At 49.6% G+C, this 21,003-nt stretch overlaps 1 protein-coding gene across 1 annotated transcript in view; it reads right to left on the minus strand.

The window, feature by feature from the left end:
• LOC106593056 (dynein axonemal assembly factor 5) overlaps positions 1-21,003 on the minus strand; it is a 71,604-nt gene that overhangs the window by 42,704 nt on the left and 7,897 nt on the right. The window contains exons 5-6 of the mRNA XM_045719881.2: positions 20,714-20,946; positions 14,997-15,221 (exon numbers count right to left, since the gene is read on the minus strand). Of these exons, the coding sequence (XP_045575837.1) occupies positions 14,997-15,221; positions 20,714-20,946 (458 nt within the window). The remainder of the gene's footprint in view (positions 1-14,996; positions 15,222-20,713; positions 20,947-21,003) is intronic.

Genomic DNA, 21,003 nt, shown 5'->3' on the forward strand with positions numbered 1-21,003 from the left:
CTTATTGTGGGAAGCTTGTGGAAGGCTACCCGAAACGTTTGACCCAAGTTAAACAATTTAAAGGCAATATTACCAAATACTAATTGAGTGTATGTAAACTTCTGACCCACTGGGAATGTGATGAAAGAAATAAAAGCTGAAATAAATCATTCTCTCTACTATTATTCTGACATTTCACATTCTTAAAATAAAGTAGTGATCCTAACTGACCTAAGACAGGGAATTTTTACTAGGATTAAATGTCAGGAATTGTGAAAAACTGAGTTTAAATGTATTTGGCTAAGGTGTATGTAAACTTCCGGCTTCAACTGTATACAAGCCAATTCAGCGGCTCAAACACGAGATGTATTTGGCAGGGTCTACAGACAATCACAGATTACAAAAAGAAAACCAGCCCCGTCGCGGACATCAACATCTTGCTCCCAGACAAATTAAACAACTTCTTTGCTCGCTTTGAGGACAATACAGTGCCACCGACCCAGCCCGCTACCAAAGACTGTGGGCTCTCCTTCTCCGTAGCCGACGTGAGTAAAACATTTAAACGTGTTAACCCACGCAAGGCTGCCGGCCCAGACGGCATCCCTAGCCGCATCCTCAGAGCTGGCTGGTGTGTTTACGGATATATTCAATCTCTCCCTATCCCAGTCTGCTGTCCCCACATGCTTCAAGATGGCCACCATTGTTCCTGTTCCCAAGAAAGCAAAGGTAACTCTACTAAATGACTATTGCCCTGTAGCACTCACTTCTGTAATCATGAAGTCCTTTGAGAGACTAGTCAAGGATCATATCACCTCCACCCTACCTGTCACCCTAGACCCACTCCAATTTGCTTACCGCCCCAATAGGTACACAGATGATGCAATCGCCATTACACTGCACACTGCCCTATCCCACCTGGACAAGAGGAATACATATGTAATAATGCTGTTCATTGACTACAGCTCAGCATTCAACACCATACTACCCTCCAAACTCATCATTAACCTGTTGGGGATAGGGGGGCAGTATTTGCACGGCTGGATAAAAAACGTACACGATTTAATCTGGTTACTACACCTGCCCAGTAACTAGAATATGCATATAATTATTGGCTTTGGATAGAAAACACCCTAAAGTTTCTAAAACTGTTTGAATGGTGTCTGTGAGTATAACAGAACTCCTATGGCAGGCCAAAACCTGAGAAGATTTCATGCAGGAAGTGGCCTGTCTGACAAGGTGTCGTTCTTCTTGTCTCTGTTTATTGAAGAGTGAGGATCTTAGCTGTCCCGTGACACATCCTACGGCTGCCATAGGCTCTCAGAAGGCGGCAAAACGCTGAATCGTGGCTGAAACAAAGTAGCGCGTTTGGGTAGTGGCTGGTTACAGTACTGTGAGACTCGAAAGCTTTGTTTTCTTTCCTCTGTTTAGCTAAATGGACATTCCCGGTCGGAATATTGTCGCTTTTTTACGAGAAAAATGGCATAAAAATTGATTTTAAACAGCGGTTGACATGCTTCGAAGTACGGTAATGGAATATTTAGATTTTTTTTGTCACGAATTGCGCCATGCGCGCGACCCTGATTTACCATTTCGGATAGTGTCTGGGACGCACGAACAAAACGCCGCTATTCGGATATAACGATGGATTATTTTGGACCAAACCAACATTTGTAATTGAAGTAGCAGTCCTGGGAGTGCATTCTGACGAAGACAACAAAAGGTAATCAAACTTTTATAATAGTAAATCTGATATTGGTGAGTGCTAAACTTGCCGGGTGTCTAAATAGCTAGCCCGTGATGGCTGGGCTATGTACTTAGAATATTGCAAAATGTGCTTTCACCAAAAAGCTATTTTAAAATCGGACATATCGAGTGCATAGAGGAGTTCTGTATCTATAATTCTTAAAATAATTGTTATGCTTTTTGTGAACGTTTATCGTGAGTAATTTAGTAAATTGTTAGCAAATTCCCCGGAAGTATGCTAGTTCTGAACGTCACATGCTAATGTAAAAAGCTGTTTTTTGATATAAATATGAACTTGATTGAACAAAACATGCATGTATTGTATAACATAATGTCCTAGGTGTGTCATCTGATGAAGATCATCAAAGGTTAGTGCTGCATTTAGCTGTCTTCTGGGTTTTTGTGACATTATATGCTAGCTTGAAAAATGGGTGTCTGATTATTTCTGGCTTGGTACTCTGCTGACATAATCTAATGTTTTGCTTTCGCTGTAAAGCCTTTTTGAAATCGGACAGTGTGGTTAGATAAAGGAGAGTCTTGTCTTTAAAATGCTGTGAAATAGTCATATGTTTGAAAAATTTAAGTTTTTGTATTTTTGAGGAATTTGTAATTCGCGCCACGCCTATCATTGGATATTGGAGCAGGTGTTCCGCTAGCGGAACGTCTAGATGTAAGAGGTTAAGAACCACCCGAGCCACTGCCTGTTCACCCCGCTATCATCCAGAAGGCGAGGTCAGTACAGGTACGTCAAAGCTGGGACAGAGAGATTGAAAAACAGCTTCTATCTCAAGGCCATCAGATTGTTAAACAGCCACCACAAGCACAGAGAGGTGGCTGCCTACCTATAGACTTTATATCATTGGCCACTTTAATAAATGGAACACTAGTCACTTTAACAATGCCACTTTAAGAATGTTTACATATCTCGCATTACTCATCTCATATGTACTGTATCCTTCACTATCTATTGCATCTTAGCCACTCTGTCACTGCTCATCCATATGTTTTATATTTATATATTCTCATCCCATTCCTTTATTAGATTGTGTGTATTAGGTTTTGTTGTGGAATTGTTAGATATTACCTGTTAGATACTGCTGCACTGTCAGCTCTAGAAGCATAAGCATTTCACTACACTCACAATAACATCTGCTAACCATGTGTATGTGACCAATAACATTTGATTTGACACACCTCCAGGCTGTGTAAGGGCTATTTGACCAAGAAGGAGAGTGATGGAGTGCTGCATCAGATGACCTGGCCTCCACAATCCCCCGACGTCATCCCAATTGAGATGGTTTGGGATGAGTTAGACCGCAGAGTGAAGAAAAAGCAGCCAACAAGTGCTCAGCATATGTGGGAACTCCTTCAAGACTTTTGGAAAAGCATCTAGGTGAAGCTGGTTGACAGAATGCCAAGAGTGTGCAAAGCTGTCATCCAGGCAAAGGGTGGCTACTTTGAAGAATCTCAAATAGAAATATATTTTGATTTGTTTAACACTTTTTTGGTTACTACATGATTCCATATGTGTTATTTCATAGTTTTGATGTCTTCACTATTATTCTGCAATGTAGAAAATAGTAAAAATAAAGAAATCCTTGAATGAGTAGGTGTGTCCAAACTTTTGACAGGTACTGTACATCGTACCAGCTCCTTCCTGGCCTTCAGAGGAAAAACAAGCCTTATGCCGGTAATAAAAAACTATTTTCAGCTTGAGCTTCCTTATCAAGTTCTCCACATGAACAGTGAAGCTCAGCTTGTCATCCACCCACACTCCCAAATATTTGTACACTTTGACTTTCTCTATAGTATGTTCATCCAATGTATGTGTGACTGTCTGTGTGCTGAATGGGAGTGTGTGTCTGCCTGTCAGTGTCTGCCTGTCAGTGTCAGTGTACACTTGCATGCTTGGTGTGTGTTTGTGTGCATGTCTGCCTACCTGTCTGTCTGTCTGTCTGTCTGTCTGTCTGTCTGTCTGTCCGTCTGTCCTGCTCTGTCCTGCTCTGTCCGTCTGTCTGTCCTGCTCTGTCCGTCTGTCTGTCTGTCCTGCTCTGTCCGTCTGTCTGTCTGTCTGTCTGTCTGTCTGTCTGTCCGTCTGTCCTGCTCTGTCCTGCTCTGTCCGTCTGTCTGTCCTGCTCTGTCCGTCTGTCTGTCTGTCCTGCTCTGTCCGTCTGTCTGTCTGTCTGTCTGTCTGTCTGTCTGTCTGTCTGTCTGTCCGTCTGTCCTGCTCTGTCCGTCTGTCTGTCCTGCTCTGTCCGTCTGTCTGTCTGTCCTGCTCTGTCCGTCTGTCTGTCTGTCCTGCTCTGTCCGTCTGTCTGTCTGTCCTGCTCTGTCCGTCTGTCTGTCTGTCCTGCTCTGTCCGTCTGTCTGTCCTGCTCTGTCCGTCTGTCTGTCCTGCTCTGTCCGTCTTTCTGTCCTGCTCTGTCCGTCTTTCTGACTGTGTCTGCCTACCTGTCAGTCTGTCTGCTCTGCTCTGGGTCTGCTCTGGGTCTGCTCTGCTCTGGGTCTGCTCTGGGTCTGCTCTGACTGCTTTGGGTCTGCTCTGGGTCTGCTCTTGTTCTGGGTCTGCTCTGGGTCTGCTCTGCTCTGGGTCTGGTCTGCTCTGGGTCTGCATCTGCGTCTACTCTGTCTGCTCTGGTCTGGGTCTGCTCTGTGTCTGCTCTGCGTCTGCCTGCTCTGCTCTAGGTCTGCTCTGCGTCTGCTCTGCGTCTGCTCTGGGTCTGCTCTGGGTCTGCTCTGGGTCTGCGTCTGCTCTGGGTCTGCTCTGCTCTGGGTCTGCTCTGCTCTGGGTCTGCTCTGCTCTGGGTCTGCTCTGCTCTGGGTCTGCTCTTACTGCTCTGCTCTGACTGCTTTGTGTCTGCTCTGGGTCTGCTCTGCTCTGGGTCTGCTCTGCTCTGGGTCTGCATCTGCGTCTGCTCTGCGTCTGCTCTGGGTCTGGGTCTGGTCTGCTCTGGGTCTGCTCTGCGTCCGCTCTGGGTCTGCTCTGCGTCTGCTCTGCTCTGGGTCTGCTCTGGGTCTGCTCTGCTCTGACTGCTCTGCTCTGACGGGTCTGCTCTGACGGGTCTGCTCTGGGTCTGCCTACCTGTCAGTCTGTCTGCTCTGCTCTGGGTCTGCTCTGCTCTGGGTCTGCTCTGCTCTGGGTCTGCTCTGGGTCTGCTCTGACTGCTTTGGGTCTGCTCTGGGTCTGCTCTTGTTCTGGGTCTGCTCTGGGTCTGGTCTGCTCTGGGTCTGCATCTGCGTCTACTCTGTCTGCTCTGGTCTGGGTCTGCTCTGTGTCTGCTCTGCGTCTGCTCTGGGTCTGCTCTGCGTCTGCCTGCTCTGCGTCTGCTCTGCGTCTGCTCTGGGTCTGCTCTGGGTCTGCTCTGGGTCTGCGTCTGCTCTGGGTCTGCTCTGCTCTGGGTCTGCTCTGCTCTGGGTCTGCTCTGCTCTGGGTCTGCTCTGCTCTGGGTCTGCTCTTACTGCTCTGCTCTGACTGCTTTGTGTCTGCTCTGGGTCTGCTCTGCTCTGGGTCTGCTCTGCTCTGGGTCTGCATCTGCGTCTGCTCTGCGTCTGCTCTGGGTCTGGGTCTGCTCTGCTCTGACTGCTCTGCTCTGACGGGTCTGCTCTGGGTCTGCCTACCTGTCAGTCTGTCTGCTCTGCTCTGGGTCTGCTCTGCTCTGGGTCTGCTCTGCTCTGGGTCTGCTCTGGGTCTGCTCTGACTGCTTTGGGTCTGCTCTGGGTCTGCGTCTTGTTCTGGGTCTGCTCTGGGTCTGGTCTGCTCTGGGTCTGGTCTGCTCTGGGTCTGCATCTGCGTCTACTCTGTCTGCTCTGGTCTGGGTCTGCTCTGTGTCTGCTCTGCGTCTGCTCTGGGTCTGCTCTGGGTCTGCGTCTGCTCTGGGTCTGCGTCTGCTCTGGGTCTGCGTCTGCTCTGGGTCTGCTCTGCTCTGGGTCTGCTCTGCTCTGGGTCTGCTCTGGGTCTGCTCTGACTGCTTTGGGTCTGCTCTGGGTCTGCTCTTGTTCTGGGTCTGCTCTGGGTCTGGTCTGCTCTGGGTCTGGTCTGCTCTGGGTCTGCATCTGCGTCTACTCTGTCTGCTCTGGTCTGTGTCTGCTCTGCGTCTGCTCTGGGTCTGCTCTGGGTCTGCGTCTGCTCTGGGTCTGCTCTGCTCTGGGTCTGCTCTGCTCTGGGTCTGCTCTGCTCTGGGTCTGCGTCTGCTCTGGGTCTGCGTCTGCTCTGGGTCTGCTCTGCTCTGGGTCTGCTCTGCTCTGGGTCTGCTCTGCTCTGGGTCTGCTCTGCTCTGCGTCTGCCTGCTCTGCGTCTGCTCTGCGTCTGCTCTGGGTCTGCTCTGCGTCTGCTCTGGGTCTGCGTCTGCTCTGGGTCTGCTCTGCTCTGGGTCTGCTCTGCTCTGGGTCTGCTCTGCTCTGGGTCTGCTCTGCTCTGGGTCTGCTCTGCTCTGGGTCTGCTCTTACTGCTCTGCTCTGACTGCTTTGTGTCTGCTCTGGGTCTGCTCTGCTCTGGGTCTGCTCTGCTCTGGGTCTGCTCTGGGTCTGGGTCTGCGTCTGCTCTGGGTCTGCTCTGCGTCCGCTCTGGGTCTGCTCTGCGTCTGCTCTGCTCTGGGTCTGCTCTGCTCTGACTGGTCTGCTCTGACGGGTCTGCTCTGGGTCTGCTCTGCTCTGCGTCTGCTCCGGGTCTGCCTGCTCTGGGTCTGCTCTTACTGCTCTGCTCTGACTGCTTTGGGTCTGCTCTGGGTCTGTGTCTGCTCTGGGTCTGCGTCTGCTCTGGGTCTACTCTGTCTGCTCTGCTCTGGGTCTGCTCTGTGTCTGCTCTGCTCTGGGTCTGCTCTGTGTCTGCTCTGCTCTGGGTCTGCTCTTACTGCTCTGCTCTGCGTCTGCTCTGGGTCTGCGTCTGCTCTGGGTCTGCTCTGGGTCTGCTCTGCTCTGGGTCTGCTCTGCTCTGGGTCTGCTCTGCTCTGGGTCTGCTCTGGGTCTGCCTGCTCTGGGTCTGCTCTTACTGCTCTGCTCTGCGTCTGCTCTGGGTCTGCGTCTGCTCTGTGTCTGGGTCTGCTCTGGGTCTGCGTCTGCTCTGGGTCTGCTCTGCTCTGGGTCTGCTCTGCTCTGGGTCTGCTCTGCGTCTGCCTGCTCTGGGTCTGCTCTGGGTCTGCCTGCTCTGGGTCTGCTCTGTACTGCTCTGCGTCTGACTGCTTTGGGTCTGCTCTGCATCGGCTCTGCTCTGGGTCTGCGTCTGCTCTGGGTCTGCTCTGCTCTGCTCTGGGTCTGCTCTGCTCTGCGTCTGCTCTGGGTCTGCTCTGGGTCTGCTATGTCTGCTCTGTCTGCTCTGCGTCTGCTCTGGGTCTGCTCTGGGTCTGCGTGTTTGGGGTGTGGGTGTGTAACTGTCTGTCTGTGTGTGTGTCTACAGGAACACAGATGCTCCTCTCCCTTCTCTCTCCCTCGTCTCTCTTGTTATTTACAGCCCAATGGTGGCCTGCCTGGCCCTCTCTGGTTTGGCCCTGCTCTGTGTGTCTGGCCTGGTTGTTGTCAAAGAATGCTGCAGGTGTGTCGGTCTGTTCTGGTAACCCTGCTCTTTAAAGGGGATAGATAGATAGAGGCCAATGACATCATCGGTGTGCATCTTGTGATTTTAACCAATTATGAGCAGGCATTGCCACTAATTGTCTACCAAATTGTTGATGATGTCATTGGCCTCTATCTTTTTTACAACAAAACATAGAAACACACCATTTTCACAGATGTTGATGTTGGGGTGGTGCTGGAGATGATGAATATAAAATTGACATTTTTTTAAATGTCCTTTTAACTACCCAGCCAGGACTGTACTGCTAACCCTGCTCTTTACATACCCAGCTAGCCAGCCAGGACTGTACTGTACTGCTAACCCTGCTCCTTACATACCCAGCTAGCCAGCCAGGACTGTACTGTACTGCTGACCCTGCTCCTTACATACCCAGCTAGCCAGCCAGGACTGTACTGTACTGCTGACCCTGCTCTTTACATACCCAGCTAGCCAGCCAGGACTGTACTGCTAACCCTGCTCTTTACATACCCAGCTAGCCAGCCAGGACTGTACTGCTGACCCTGCTCTTTACATACCCAGCTAGCCAGCCAGGACTGTACTGTACTGCTGACCCTGCTCTTTACATACCCAGCTAGCCAGCCAGGACTGTACTGCTGACCCTGCTCTTTACATACCCAGCTAGCCAGCCAGGACTGTACTGTACTGCTGACCCTGCTCTTTACATACCCAGCTAGCCAGCCAGGACTGTACTGTACTGCTGACCCTGCTCTTTACATACCCAGCTAGCCAGCCAGGACTGTACTGCTGACCCTGCTCTTTACATACCCAGCTAGCCAGCCAGGACTGTACTGCTGAACCCTGCTCTTTACATACCCAGCTAGCCAGCCAGGACTGTACTGCTGACCCTGCTCTTTACATACCCAGCTAGCCAGCCAGGACTGTACTGCTGACCCTGCTCTTTACATACCCAGCTAGCCAGCCAGGACTGTACTGCTGACCCTGCTCTTTACATACCCAGCTAGCCAGCCAGGACTGTACTGCTGACCCTGCTCTTTACATACCCAGCTAGCCAGCCAGGACTGTACTGCTGACCCTGCTCTTTACATACCCAGCTAGCCAGCCAGGACTGTACTGTACTGCTAACCCTGCTCTTTACATACCCAGCTAGCCAGCCAGGACTGTACTGCTGACCCTGCTCTTTACATACCCAGCTAGCCAGCCAGGACTGTACTGCTGACCCTGCTCTTTACATACCCAGCTAGCCAGCCAGCACTGTACTGCTGACCCTGCTCTTTACATACCCAGCTAGCCAGCCAGGACTGTACTGCTGACCCTGCTCTTTACATACCCAGCTAGCCAGCCAGGACTGTACTGCTGACCCTGCTCTTTACATACCCAGCTAGCCAGCCAGGACTGTACTGCTGACCCTGCTCTTTACATACCCAGCTAGCCAGCCAGGACTGTACTGCTAACCCTGCTCTTTACATACCCAGCTAGCCAGCCAGGACTGTACTGCTGACCCTGCTCTTTACATACCCAGCTAGCCAGCCAGGACTGTACTGTACTGCTGACCCTGCTCTTTACATACCCAGCTAGCCAGCCAGGACTGTACTGTACTGCTGACCCTGCTCTTTACATACCCAGCTAGCCAGCCAGGACTGTACTGCTGACCCTGCTCTTTACATACCCAGCTAGCCAGCCAGGACTGTACTGCTGACCCTGCTCTTTACATACCCAGCTAGCCAGCCAGGACTGTACTGTCTGACCCTGCTCTTTACATACCCAGCTAGCCAGCCAGGACTGTACTGCTGACCCTGCTCTTTACATACCCAGCTAGCCAGCCAGGACTGTACTGCTGACCCTGCTCTTTACATACCCAGCTAGCCAGCCAGGACTGTACTGCTGACCCTGCTCTTTACATACCCAGCTAGCCAGCCAGGACTGTACTGTACTGCTGACCCTGCTCTTTACATACCCAGCTAGCCAGCCAGGACTGTACTGTACTGCTGACCCTGCTCTTTACATACCCAGCTAGCCAGCCAGGACTGTACTGCTGACCCTGCTCTTTACATACCCAGCTAGCCAGCCAGGACTGTACTGCTGACCCTGCTCTTTACATACCCAGCTAGCCAGCCAGGACTGTACTGTACTGCTGACCCTGCTCTTTACATACCCAGCTAGCCAGCCAGGACTGTACTGTACTGCTGACCCTGCTCTTTACATACCCAGCTAGCCAGCCAGGACTGTACTGTACTGCTGACCCTGCTCTTTACATACCCAGCTAGCCAGCCAGGACTGTACTGCTGACCCTGCTCTTTACATACCCAGCTAGCCAGCCAGGACTGTACTGTACTGCTGACCCTGCTCTTTACATACCCAGCTAGCCAGCCAGGACTGTACTGCTGACCCTGCTCCTTACATACCCAGCTAGCCAGCCAGGACTGTACTGTACTGCTGACCCTGCTCTTTACATACCCAGCTAGCCAGCCAGGACTGTACTGTACTGCTGACCCTGCTCTTTACATACCCAGCTAGCCAGCCAGGACTGTACTGTACTGCTGACCCTGCTCTTTACATACCCAGCTAGCCAGCCAGGACTGTACTGCTGACCCTGCTCTTTACATACCCAGCTAGCCAGCCAGGACTGTACTGTACTGCTGACCCTGCTCTTTACATACCCAGCTAGCCAGCCAGGACTGTACTGTACTGCTGACCCTGCTCTTTACATACCCAGCTAGCCAGCCAGGACTGTACTGCTGACCCTGCTCTTTACATACCCAGCTAGCCAGCCAGGACTGTACTGTACTGCTGACCCTGCTCTTTACATACCCAGCTAGCCAGCCAGGACTGTACTGCTGACCCTGCTCTTTACATACCCAGCTAGCCAGCCAGGACTGTACTGCTGACCCTGCTCTTTACATACCCAGCTAGCCAGCCAGGACTGTACTGTACTGCTAACCCTGCTCTTTACATACCCAGCTAGCCAGCCAGGACTGTACTGTACTGCTGACCCTGCTCTTTACATACCCAGCTAGCCAGCCAGGACTGTACTGCTGACCCTGCTCTTTACATACCCAGCTAGCCAGCCAGGACTGTACTGCTGACCCTGCTCTTTACATACCCAGCTAGCCAGCCAGGACTGTACTGTACTGCTGACCCTGCTCTTTACATACCCAGCTAGCCAGCCAGGACTGTACTGCTGACCCTGCTCTTTACATACCCAGCTAGCCAGCCAGGACTGTACTGCTGACCCTGCTCTTTACATACCCAGCTAGCCAGCCAGCACTGTACTGCTGACCCTGCTCTTTACATACCCAGCTAGCCAGCCAGGACTGTACTGCTGACCCTGCTCTTTACATACCCAGCTAGCCAGCCAGGACTGTACTGCTGACCCTGCTCTTTACATACCCAGCTAGCCAGCCAGGACTGTACTGTACTGCTGACCCTGCTCTTTACATACCCAGCTAGCCAGCCAGGACTGTACTGCTGACCCTGCTCTTTACATACCCAGCTAGCCAGCCAGGACTGTACTGTACTGCTGACCCTGCTCTTTACATACCCAGCTAGCCAGCCAGGACTGTACTGCTGACCCTGCTCTTTACATACCCAGCTAGCCAGCCAGGACTGTACTGCTGACCCTGCTCTTTACATACCCAGCTAGCCAGCCAGGACTGTACTGCTGACCCTGCTCTTTACATACCCAGCTAGCCAGCCAGGACTGTACTGTACTGCTGACCCTGCTCTTTACATACCCAGCTAGCCAGCCAGGACTGTACTGTACTGCTGACCCTGCTCTTTACATACCCAGCTAGCCAGCCAGCACTGTACTGTACTGCTGACCCTGCTCTTTACATACCCAGCTAGCCAGCCAGGACTGTACTGCTAACCCTGCTCTTTACATACCCAGCTAGCCAGCCAGGACTGTACTGTACTGCTGACCCTGCTCTTTACATACCCAGCTAGCCAGCCAGGACTGTACTGTACTGCTGACCCTGCTCCTTACATACCCAGCTAGCCAGCCAGGACTGTACTGTACTGCTAACCCTGCTCTTTACATACCCAGCTAGCCAGCCAGGACTGTACTGTACTGCTGACCCTGCTCCTTACATACCCAGCTAGCCAGCCAGGACTGTACTGTACTGCTGACCCTGCTCTTTACATACCCAGCTAGCCAGCCAGGACTGTACTGCTGACCCTGCTCTTTACATACCCAGCTAGCCAGCCAGGACTGTACTGCTGACCCTGCTCTTTACATACCCAGCTAGCCAGCCAGGACTGTACTGTACTGCTGACCCTGCTCTTTACATACCCAGCTAGCCAGCCAGGACTGTACTGTACTGCTGACCCTGCTCTTTACATACCCAGCTAGCCAGCCAGGACTGTACTGTACTGCTGACCCTGCTCTTTACATACCCAGCTAGCCAGCCAGCACTGTACTGTACTGCTGACCCTGCTCTTTACATACCCAGCTAGCCAGCCAGGACTGTACTGTACTGCTGACCCTGCTCTTTACATACCCAGCTAGCCAGCCAGGACTGTACTGCTGACCCTGCTCCTTACATACCCAGCTAGCCAGCCAGGACTGTACTGTACTGCTGACCCTGCTCTTTACATACCCAGCTAGCCAGCCAGGACTGTACTGTACTGCTGACCCTGCTCTTTACATACCCAGCTAGCCAGCCAGGACTGTACTGTACTGCTGACCCTGCTCTTTACATACCCAGCTAGCCAGCCAGGACTGTACTGTACTGCTGACCCTGCTCTTTACATACCCAGCTAGCCAGCCAGGACTGTACTGTACTGCTGACCCTGCTCTTTACATACCCAGCTAGCCAGCCAGGACTGTACTGCTAACCCTGCTCTTTACATACCCAGCTAGCCAGCCAGGACTGTACTGTACTGCTGACCCTGCTCCTTACATACCCAGCTAGCCAGCCAGGACTGTACTGTACTGCTGACCCTGCTCTTTACATACCCAGCTAGCCAGCCAGGACTGTACTGCTAACCCTGCTCTTTACATACCCAGCTAGCCAGCCAGGACTGTACTGTACTGCTGACCCTGCTCCTTACATACCCAGCTAGCCAGCCAGGACTGTACTGTACTGCTGACCCTGCTCTTTACATACCCAGCTAGCCAGCCAGGACTGTACTGCTGACCCTGCTCTTTACATACCCAGCTAGCCAGCCAGGACTGTACTGCTGACCCTGCTCTTTACATACCCAGCTAGCCAGCCAGGACTGTACTGTACTGCTGACCCTGCTCCTTACATACCCAGCTAGCCAGCCAGGACTGTACTGTACTGCTGACCCTGCTCTTTACATACCCAGCTAGCCAGCCAGGACTGTACTGTACTGCTGACCCTGCTCTTTACATACCCAGCTAGCCAGCCAGGACTGTACTGCTGACCCTGCTCTTTACATACCCAGCTAGCCAGCCAGGACTGTACTGTACTGCTGACCCTGCTCTTTACATACCCAGCTAGCCAGCCAGGACTGTACTGCTGACCCTGCTCTTTACATACCCAGCCAGCCAGCACTGTACTGTACTGCTTCCCTTCAGTACCCACAGAGACTAACTTCTGATGATCTTTATTGAGACAGACAGACCAGGGACCAGAAGGTCTGTCTCCATCTGTGTCCATCGTGCTCTGGCTTGACCCCTGCTAGAGGAGGGTAGAGAGGGGGGCTCCGTTTCCCCTCCTGTCTGTCTGTCACCGGGACCCTGACCCTCTTTGAAATGTTGGAATCTCAGTGCTTTAAAGGGGGTTGGGGGGGGGCAGTGGTTGGTAACAGGGTGGGGGCTCCACTTTGCACTCTTCCACACAGTGAGTGTTATTCTTTTTTTAAACAGGTTGCCCCAATGTGTCTTTTCTGAAATGACCAGGGGGGTGAGGGGGGACTGTGGAGTCAGCTAGGGGGGGGTCAACCCAGACACGCAGGAGTCAGGAGAAATTAGTATTTTATTATCATCATCAACCCCTCCAGAGGAAATTCTTCTGAGCCCCTCAGGGGGGGTTATGGGTACGGGTGACTCATTGCAGCCAGCAGTGTGAGTGCATGTGTGAAAATAGCCCCCTCCGACTTCGCAGCCAGAGAAATGTTATTTTAATATCAAAGGTAAACTAAATGTGGGACACCAGAGGAGAGGAAGGGGAGGAAAGAGCTGCTCTGGTCTTTTACTTTTCCACTTTTTCCACTGAGACATTAGGGATGTTGTTCTCTCTCTCCCTTTATCTCTCCGTCTCTGTGTCTCTCTCTGTCTGTCTGTCTGTCTGTCTGTCTGTCTGTCTGTCTGTCTGTCTGTCTGTCGCACTGTCTGTGTCGCTCTCTCTGTCTGTGTCTCCCTCTCTCTCTCTCTCTGTCTGTCTATGAGTCTCTCTCTCTCTCTGTCTGTGTGTCTCTCTCTCTTTCTGTCTGTCTGTCTCTCTCTCTCTCTCCATCTGTGTGTGTCTCTCTCTCTCTCCGTCTGTGTGTGTCTCTCTCTCCGTCTGTGTGTCTCTCTCTCTCCGTCTGTGTGTCTCTCTCTCTCTCTGTCTGTGTGTGTCTCTCTCTCTGTCTGTGTGTCTCTCTCTCTCTCTGTCTGTGTGTCTCTCTCTCTCTCTGTCTGTGTGTCTCTCTCTCTCTCTGTCTGTGTGTCTCTCTCTGTCTGTGTGTCTCTCTCTGTCTGTGTGTCTCTCTCTGTCTGTGTGTCTCTCTCTCTCTCTCAGTCTGTGTGTCTCTCTCTCTCTCTCTCTCAGTCTGTGTGTCTCTCTCTCTCTCTCCGTCTGTGTGTCTCTCTCTCTCTCTCCGTCTGTGTGTCTCTCTCTCTCTCTCCGTCTGTGTGTCTCTCTCTGTCTGTGTGTCTCTCTCTCTCTCTCCGTCTGTGTGTCTCTCTCTGTCTGTGTGTCTCTCTCTGTCTGTGTGTCTCTCTCTGTCTGTGTGTCTCTCTCTGTCTGTGTGTCTCTCTCTGTCTGTGTGTCTCTCTCTCTCGGTCTGTGTGTCTCTCTCTCTCGGTCTGTGTGTCTCTCTCTCTCCGTCTGTGTGTCTCTCTCTCTCTCCGTCTGTGTGTCTCTCTCTCTCTCCGTCTGTGTGTCTCTCTCTCTCTCCGTCTGTGTGTCTCTCTCTCTCTCCGTCTGTGTGTCTCTCTCTCTCTCCGTCTGTGTGTCTCTCTCTCTCTCCGTCTGTGTGTCTCTCTCTCTCTCCGTCTGTGTGTCTCTCTCTCTCTGTCTGTGTGTCTCTCTCTCTCCGTCTGTCTCTCTCTGTATCTCTCTCCCGTTGGGGGGGGGGGGGGGGTTACGAGAGGACTCTAGCAGTTGAAATTAAATGAAAGGTTGGTGAAAACAACATGTGCCTTGCTCAGTGGCCGTTAGTGGAGTCAGTATTTTGTGATGTACTCAAAGGTGAACGCCCTGACCTCACAGCACAGTAATCCCTATAAAAGCTTTACAACAGTCCCGATAGAAAAAAATGCATCTTATCTTAATAATCTTTCACTTTATGGAACCTTTCACTGTAAACAGTTTTAGGGTCAAAACTAAGTGCCTCAGAAAGGGTACTGTTTCATCTCTCTGTCTATATGCCAACTTCACCAGACCTGGCTGGAGACTCAAATATAACAGAGCAAACATCTCAACCCATTGAGATGTGAACCATCATAAGTTACCCCTAACCACAGACCATTCATGTGGATAATGATCTGATCCTGGACCAGTAGTTATGGCATTTACCTTTTCCCCCAATTCCCAACCCATAGGTCATATCCATAGGTCAAGGGTCATAAACTCACCTGCTGGTACTCTTGGCAGACTTCTGGTTGGACCAGCGTATCAGCGATCTTCTGGAGGTGTGGTTTCAAGAGGTCCCCGGAGCAGCCCCCCAGCACAGCAGCCAGGACCATGAGGGGGGTGTGGGGGGAGGAGGAGGAGGAGGGGGTCTCCAAGTGGACCAGGAGCAGCTTGAGGAAGACCTCGGGGCTAACAAAGGTCCCCAGCAGCTTGGCAGACCTCAGACACTGCAGAGAGAGAGAGAGGAGAGAATACTATAGTTTATGGAATGATTTGCCAATATTAGAGAGTGTATTTCATGCCAATAACGCACATTGAATTGATAGAGAGAGCAAAGATTAGCGAGAGAGCAGAGACCAATACTAGAGAGAACGAGAGAATGAAATAGAAAGAAAGAGGACAAAAGAAAGAATTCAACGTAACAGAAGACCACGTAATTCATAATCCATTATCATCCAGTGGATCAGAGGAACCATCAAAGGCTTCCTCTTGGGGCAGATGCATCCCAAGTCCTTAGGCCCAGCCCAGCCTAACTATCTCAGGGCTATAAGACACATATATCACTATTCACTGCTGTCTATTCTAAGGCCAGCAGGTGTGTCCTCTCCTCTCATGACATGACCATCAAGATCAAGCCATTCACCACAGCAGCTCTGAAACATCTGTTTCTGGGTGGAAAGAATGTCAATGGAAATAGGCCATGAGCATGACAATAACGGAAATAACTTGAAGGAAGAAAGGCCATTAGTACGGTGAGCAGTTTGTTAAAATGGCACCCAAATGATGCATCAGTCTACGGCTTGTTTCACAAAGATCTGTCAAGTGATGAACTGAAGTAGCCAACACACAGGTACTGTATACTGGATCTGTAGAGCAGATTTCTACCACCATCTTCTTTATTTAACCTCTCTTGGGTAGGGGGCAGTATTTTGACGTCAGGATGAAGGGCCTGTTTGGCCCTGTCCGGGGGTATCATCGGATGGGGCCACAGTGTCTTCTGATCCCTCCTGTCTCAGCCTCCAGTATTTATGCTGCAGTAGTTTATGTGTCGGGGGGCTAGGGTCAGTCTGTTACATCTGGAGTATTTCTCTTGTCTTATCCGGTGTCCTGTGTGAATTTAAATATGCTCTCTCTAATTCTCTCTTTCTGTCTTTCTCTCGGAGGACCTGAGCCCTAGGACCATGCCTCAGGACTACCTGGTATGATGACTCCTTGCTGTCCCCAGTCCACCTGGCCGTGCTGCTGCTCCAGTTTCAACTGTTCTGCCTGCGGCTATGGAACCCTGACCTGTTCACCGGACGTGCTTGTTGCACCCTCGACAACTACTATGATTATTATTATTTGACCATGCTGGTCATTTATGAACATTTTAACATTTTAACATCTTGACCATGTTCTGTTATAATATCCACCCTGCACAGCCAGAAGAGGACTGGCCACCCCTCATAGCCTGGTTCCTCTCTAGGTTTCTTCCTAGGTTTTGGGCCTTTCTAGGGAGTTTTTCCTAGGGAGTTTTTCCTAGCCACCGTGCTTCTTTCACATGCTTTGCTTGCTGTTTGGGGTTTTAGGCTGGGTTTCTGTACAGCACTTTGAGATATCAGCTGATGTACGAAGGGCTATATAAAAATAAATTTGATTGATTTGATTGATTGAAGAAGGTGCCCAGAGTAAACTGCCTGCTACTCAGTCCCAAAAGCTAAGATATACATATTATTAGTAGATTTGGATAGAAAACACTCTGAAGTTTCTAAAACTCTTTGAATGATGTCTGTGAGTATAACAGAACTCATATGGCAGGCAAAAACCTGAGGAAAAATCCAACCAGGAAGTGTGGAAATCTGAGGTTTGTAGTTTTTCAAGTGATTCCCTATCCAATATACAGTGTCTGTGGGGTCATTTTGCACTTCCTAAGGCTTCTACTAGATGTCAACAGTCTTTAGAATGTTGTTTCATGCTTCTACTGTGAATGGGGAGAGAATAAGAGGTCTTGGAATCAGATGACTGAGAAAATGACATGAGCTCAGTGGCGCGCACTCCCGTGAGAGTTAGCGGTGTTCCTTTTCTTTTTTGAAGACAAAGGAATCGTCGAGTTGGAATATTATGGAAGATTTATGATAAAAACATCCTAAAGATTGATTCTATACATCGTTTGACATGTTTCTACGAACTGTAATATAACTTTTTTGACTTTTAGTCTGAATTTACTGCGCGAGCACAGTGGATTTGGATTACTCGACTGAACGCGCGAACAAAATGGAGGTATTTGGTGTAAATTGATGTGCTCATTCACCGGACGTTTTGGGAGGCAAAACATTTCTGAACATTACACAACAATGTAAAATGGGTTTTTTGGATATAAATATGAACTTTATCGAGCAAAACATACATGTATTGTGTAACATGAAGTCCTATGAGTGCCAACTGATGAAGATCATCAAAGGTTAGTGATTAATTTTAGCTGTATTTCTGGTTTTTGTGACGCCTCTCCTTGCTTTGAAAATGGCTGTGTGGTTTTTCTTGTCTAGGTGCTGTCCTAACATAATCTAATGCTATGCTTTCACCGTAAAGCCTTTTTGAAATCGGACAGTGTGGTTGGATTAATGAGAAGATTATCTTTAAAATGGTGTATAATACTTGTATGTGTGAGAAATTTGAATTATGAGATTTTTGTTGTTTTGAATTTGGCGCTCTGCTATTTCACTGGCTGTTGGCGAGGTGGGACGCTACCTACCGTCCCACATACCCTAGAGAAGTTAACCTTTATTCATCCAGGTTAGTCTAAACGGAGATTAGATGTGTTTAACAAGAGAGACAAGATCCAAGAAAGAGCTCACCAGCTGCAATAGCAACACAATCATCCAACCATTAGGCCTACCACTATCATCCAACCATTAGGCCTACCACACTCATCCAACCATTAGAGCCTACCACTATCATCCAACCATTAGGCCTACCACTATCATCCAACCATTAGGCAACCACTATCATCCAACCATTAGGCCTACCACTATATTCCAACTATTAGGCCTACCACTATCATTCAACCATTAGGCCTACCACTATCATCCAACCATTACGCCTACCACTATCATCCAGCCATTAGACCTACCACTATCATCCAACCATTAGGCCTACCACTATCATCCAACCATTAGGCCTACCACTATAATCCAACCATGAGGCATACCACTACCATCCAACCATTAGACCTACCACTATCATCCAACCATTAGACCTACCACTATCATCCAACCATTAGACCTACCACTATCATCCAACCATTAGACCTACCACTATAATCCCACCACAATCATCCAACCATTAGACCTACCACTATCATCCACCACAATCATCCAACCATCAGACCTACCACTATCATCCCAACACAGTCATCCAACCATTAGACCTACCACCATCATCCAACCACTATCATCCAACTATTAGGCCCACCACTATCATCCAACCATTATCATCCAACCATTAGGCCTACGACTATCATCCAACCATTAGACCTACCACTATCATCCAACCATTAGGCCTACCACTATCATCCCACCACAATCATCCAACCATTAGACCTACCACTATCATCCCACCACAATCATCCAACCATTAGGCCTACCACTATCATCCCACCACAATCATCCAACCATTAGGCCTACCACTATCATCCAACCATTCGATTTACCACTATCATCCAATCATTAGGCTTACCACTATCATCCATCCATTAGGCCTACCACTATCATCCAACCATTAGATTTACCACTATCATCCAACCATTAGGCCTACCACTATCATCCAACCATTAGACCTACCACTATCATCCAACCACTATCATCCAACTATTAGACCTACCACTATCATACAACCATTAGGCCTACCACTCTCATCCAACCATTAGGCCTACCACTCTCATCCAACCATTAGGCCTACCACTCTCATCCAACCATTAGGCCTACCACTATCATCCAACCATTAGGCCTATGACTATCATCCAACCACTATCATCCAGCCATAGACCTACCACTACCATCCAGCCATTAGACCTACCACTATCATCCAACCATTAGGCCTACCACTATCATCCAACCATGAGGCATACCACTATCATCCAACCATTAGGGCTACCACTATCATCCAACCATTAGGCCTACAACTATCATCCAACCATTAGGCCTACCACTATCATCCAACCATTAGGCCTACCACTATCATCCAACCATTAGGCCTACCACTATCATCCAACCATTAGGCCTATGACTATCATCCAACCATTAGGCCTATGACTATCATCCAACCACTATCATCCAACCATTAGGCCTACTACTATCATCCAACCATTAGGCATTCCACTATCATCCAACCATTAGGCCTATGACTATCATCCAACCATTAGGCCTATGAATATCATCCAACCATTAGGCCTATGACTATCATCCAACCACTATCATCCAACCATTAGGCCTACCACTATCATCCAATCATTAGACCTACCACTTTCATCCAACCACTATCATCCAACCATTAGGTCTACAACTATCATAAAACCACTATCATCCAACCATTAGGCCTTCCACGATCATCCAACCATTAGACTTACCACTATCATCCAACCATTAGGCCTAGCACTATCATCCAACCATTAGACCTACCACTATCATCCCACCACTATCATCCCACCATTAAGCCTTCCACGATCATCCAACCATTAGACCTACCACTATCATCCAACCATTAGACCTACCACTATCATCCAACCATTAGGCCTACCACTATCATACAACCATTAGGCCTACCACTATCATCCAACCATTAGACCTACCACTATCATCCAAACATTAGACCTACCACTATCATCCCACCATTAGACCTACCACTATCATCCTACCACAATCATCCAACCATTAGACCTACCACTATCATCCCACCAGTCATCCAACCATTAGACCTACCACTATCATCCAACCATTAGACCTAGCACTATCATCCAACCATTAGGCCTACCACTATCATCCAACCATTAGGCCTACCACTATCATCCAACCATTAGGCCTACCACTATCATCCAACCATTAGGCCTACCACTATCATCCAACCATTAGGCCTACCACTATCATCCAACCATTAGGTCTACCACTATCATCCAACCATTAGGCCTACCACTATCATCCAACCATTAGGCCTACCACTATCATCCAACCATTAGGCCTACCACTATCATCCAACCATTAGGCCTACCACTATCATCCAACCATTAGGTCTACCACTATCATCCAACCATTAGGTCTACCACTATCATCCAACCATTAGGCCTACCACTAACATCCAACCATTAGGCCTACCACTATCATCCAACCATTAGACCTACCACTATCATCCCACCACTATCATCCAACCATTAGACTTACCACTATCATCCAACCATTAGGCCTACCACTATCATCCAACCATTAGGCCTACCACTATCATCCCACCACGATCATCCAACCATTAGACCTACCACTATCATCCCACCACTATCATCCAACTATTAGGACTACCACTTCCTGACCTGACCACCCCCCCAGGATGAGATAAAGGTCAGTGCTATCCAGAATCCTAACCTTAACCCCTACCTTAACCATTTTACATTTAATTTCCAATGGTGTAGGGACGTCCCATTGGATTACATAGAACACGTAGTGATATCATGTGTCTCTATGTCTCGACCACTCACGTTGGTGACCACGTCGCTCTCGGGGTCGGTGCAGGCGCGGTACAGCGTGGAGAGCAGCAGCTGCAGGTGCTGGGTGCAGTGGTCCTCAGCATGCAGCAGCAGAGCATACAGGAGCTGGGCCGTCTTGACCCGCGTGCCCGCCACCCAGTCAACCACGTCGCGGGCCAGCGCCGGCAGCAGGTTGGACAGGTTCCTCACCACCAGTTCCCTGCAGCCCAGGCCCGGACGCGCAACTGAGGGGGGAGAGGGGGGGGGGGGTTAGAAAGTGCATGAAAATGTCTACATCTATT

This window comes from Salmo salar, chromosome 06 (genome assembly GCF_965601325.2).
Source record: "Salmo salar chromosome 06, fSalSal1, whole genome shotgun sequence".
Taxonomy (NCBI): domain Eukaryota; kingdom Metazoa; phylum Chordata; class Actinopteri; order Salmoniformes; family Salmonidae; genus Salmo; species Salmo salar.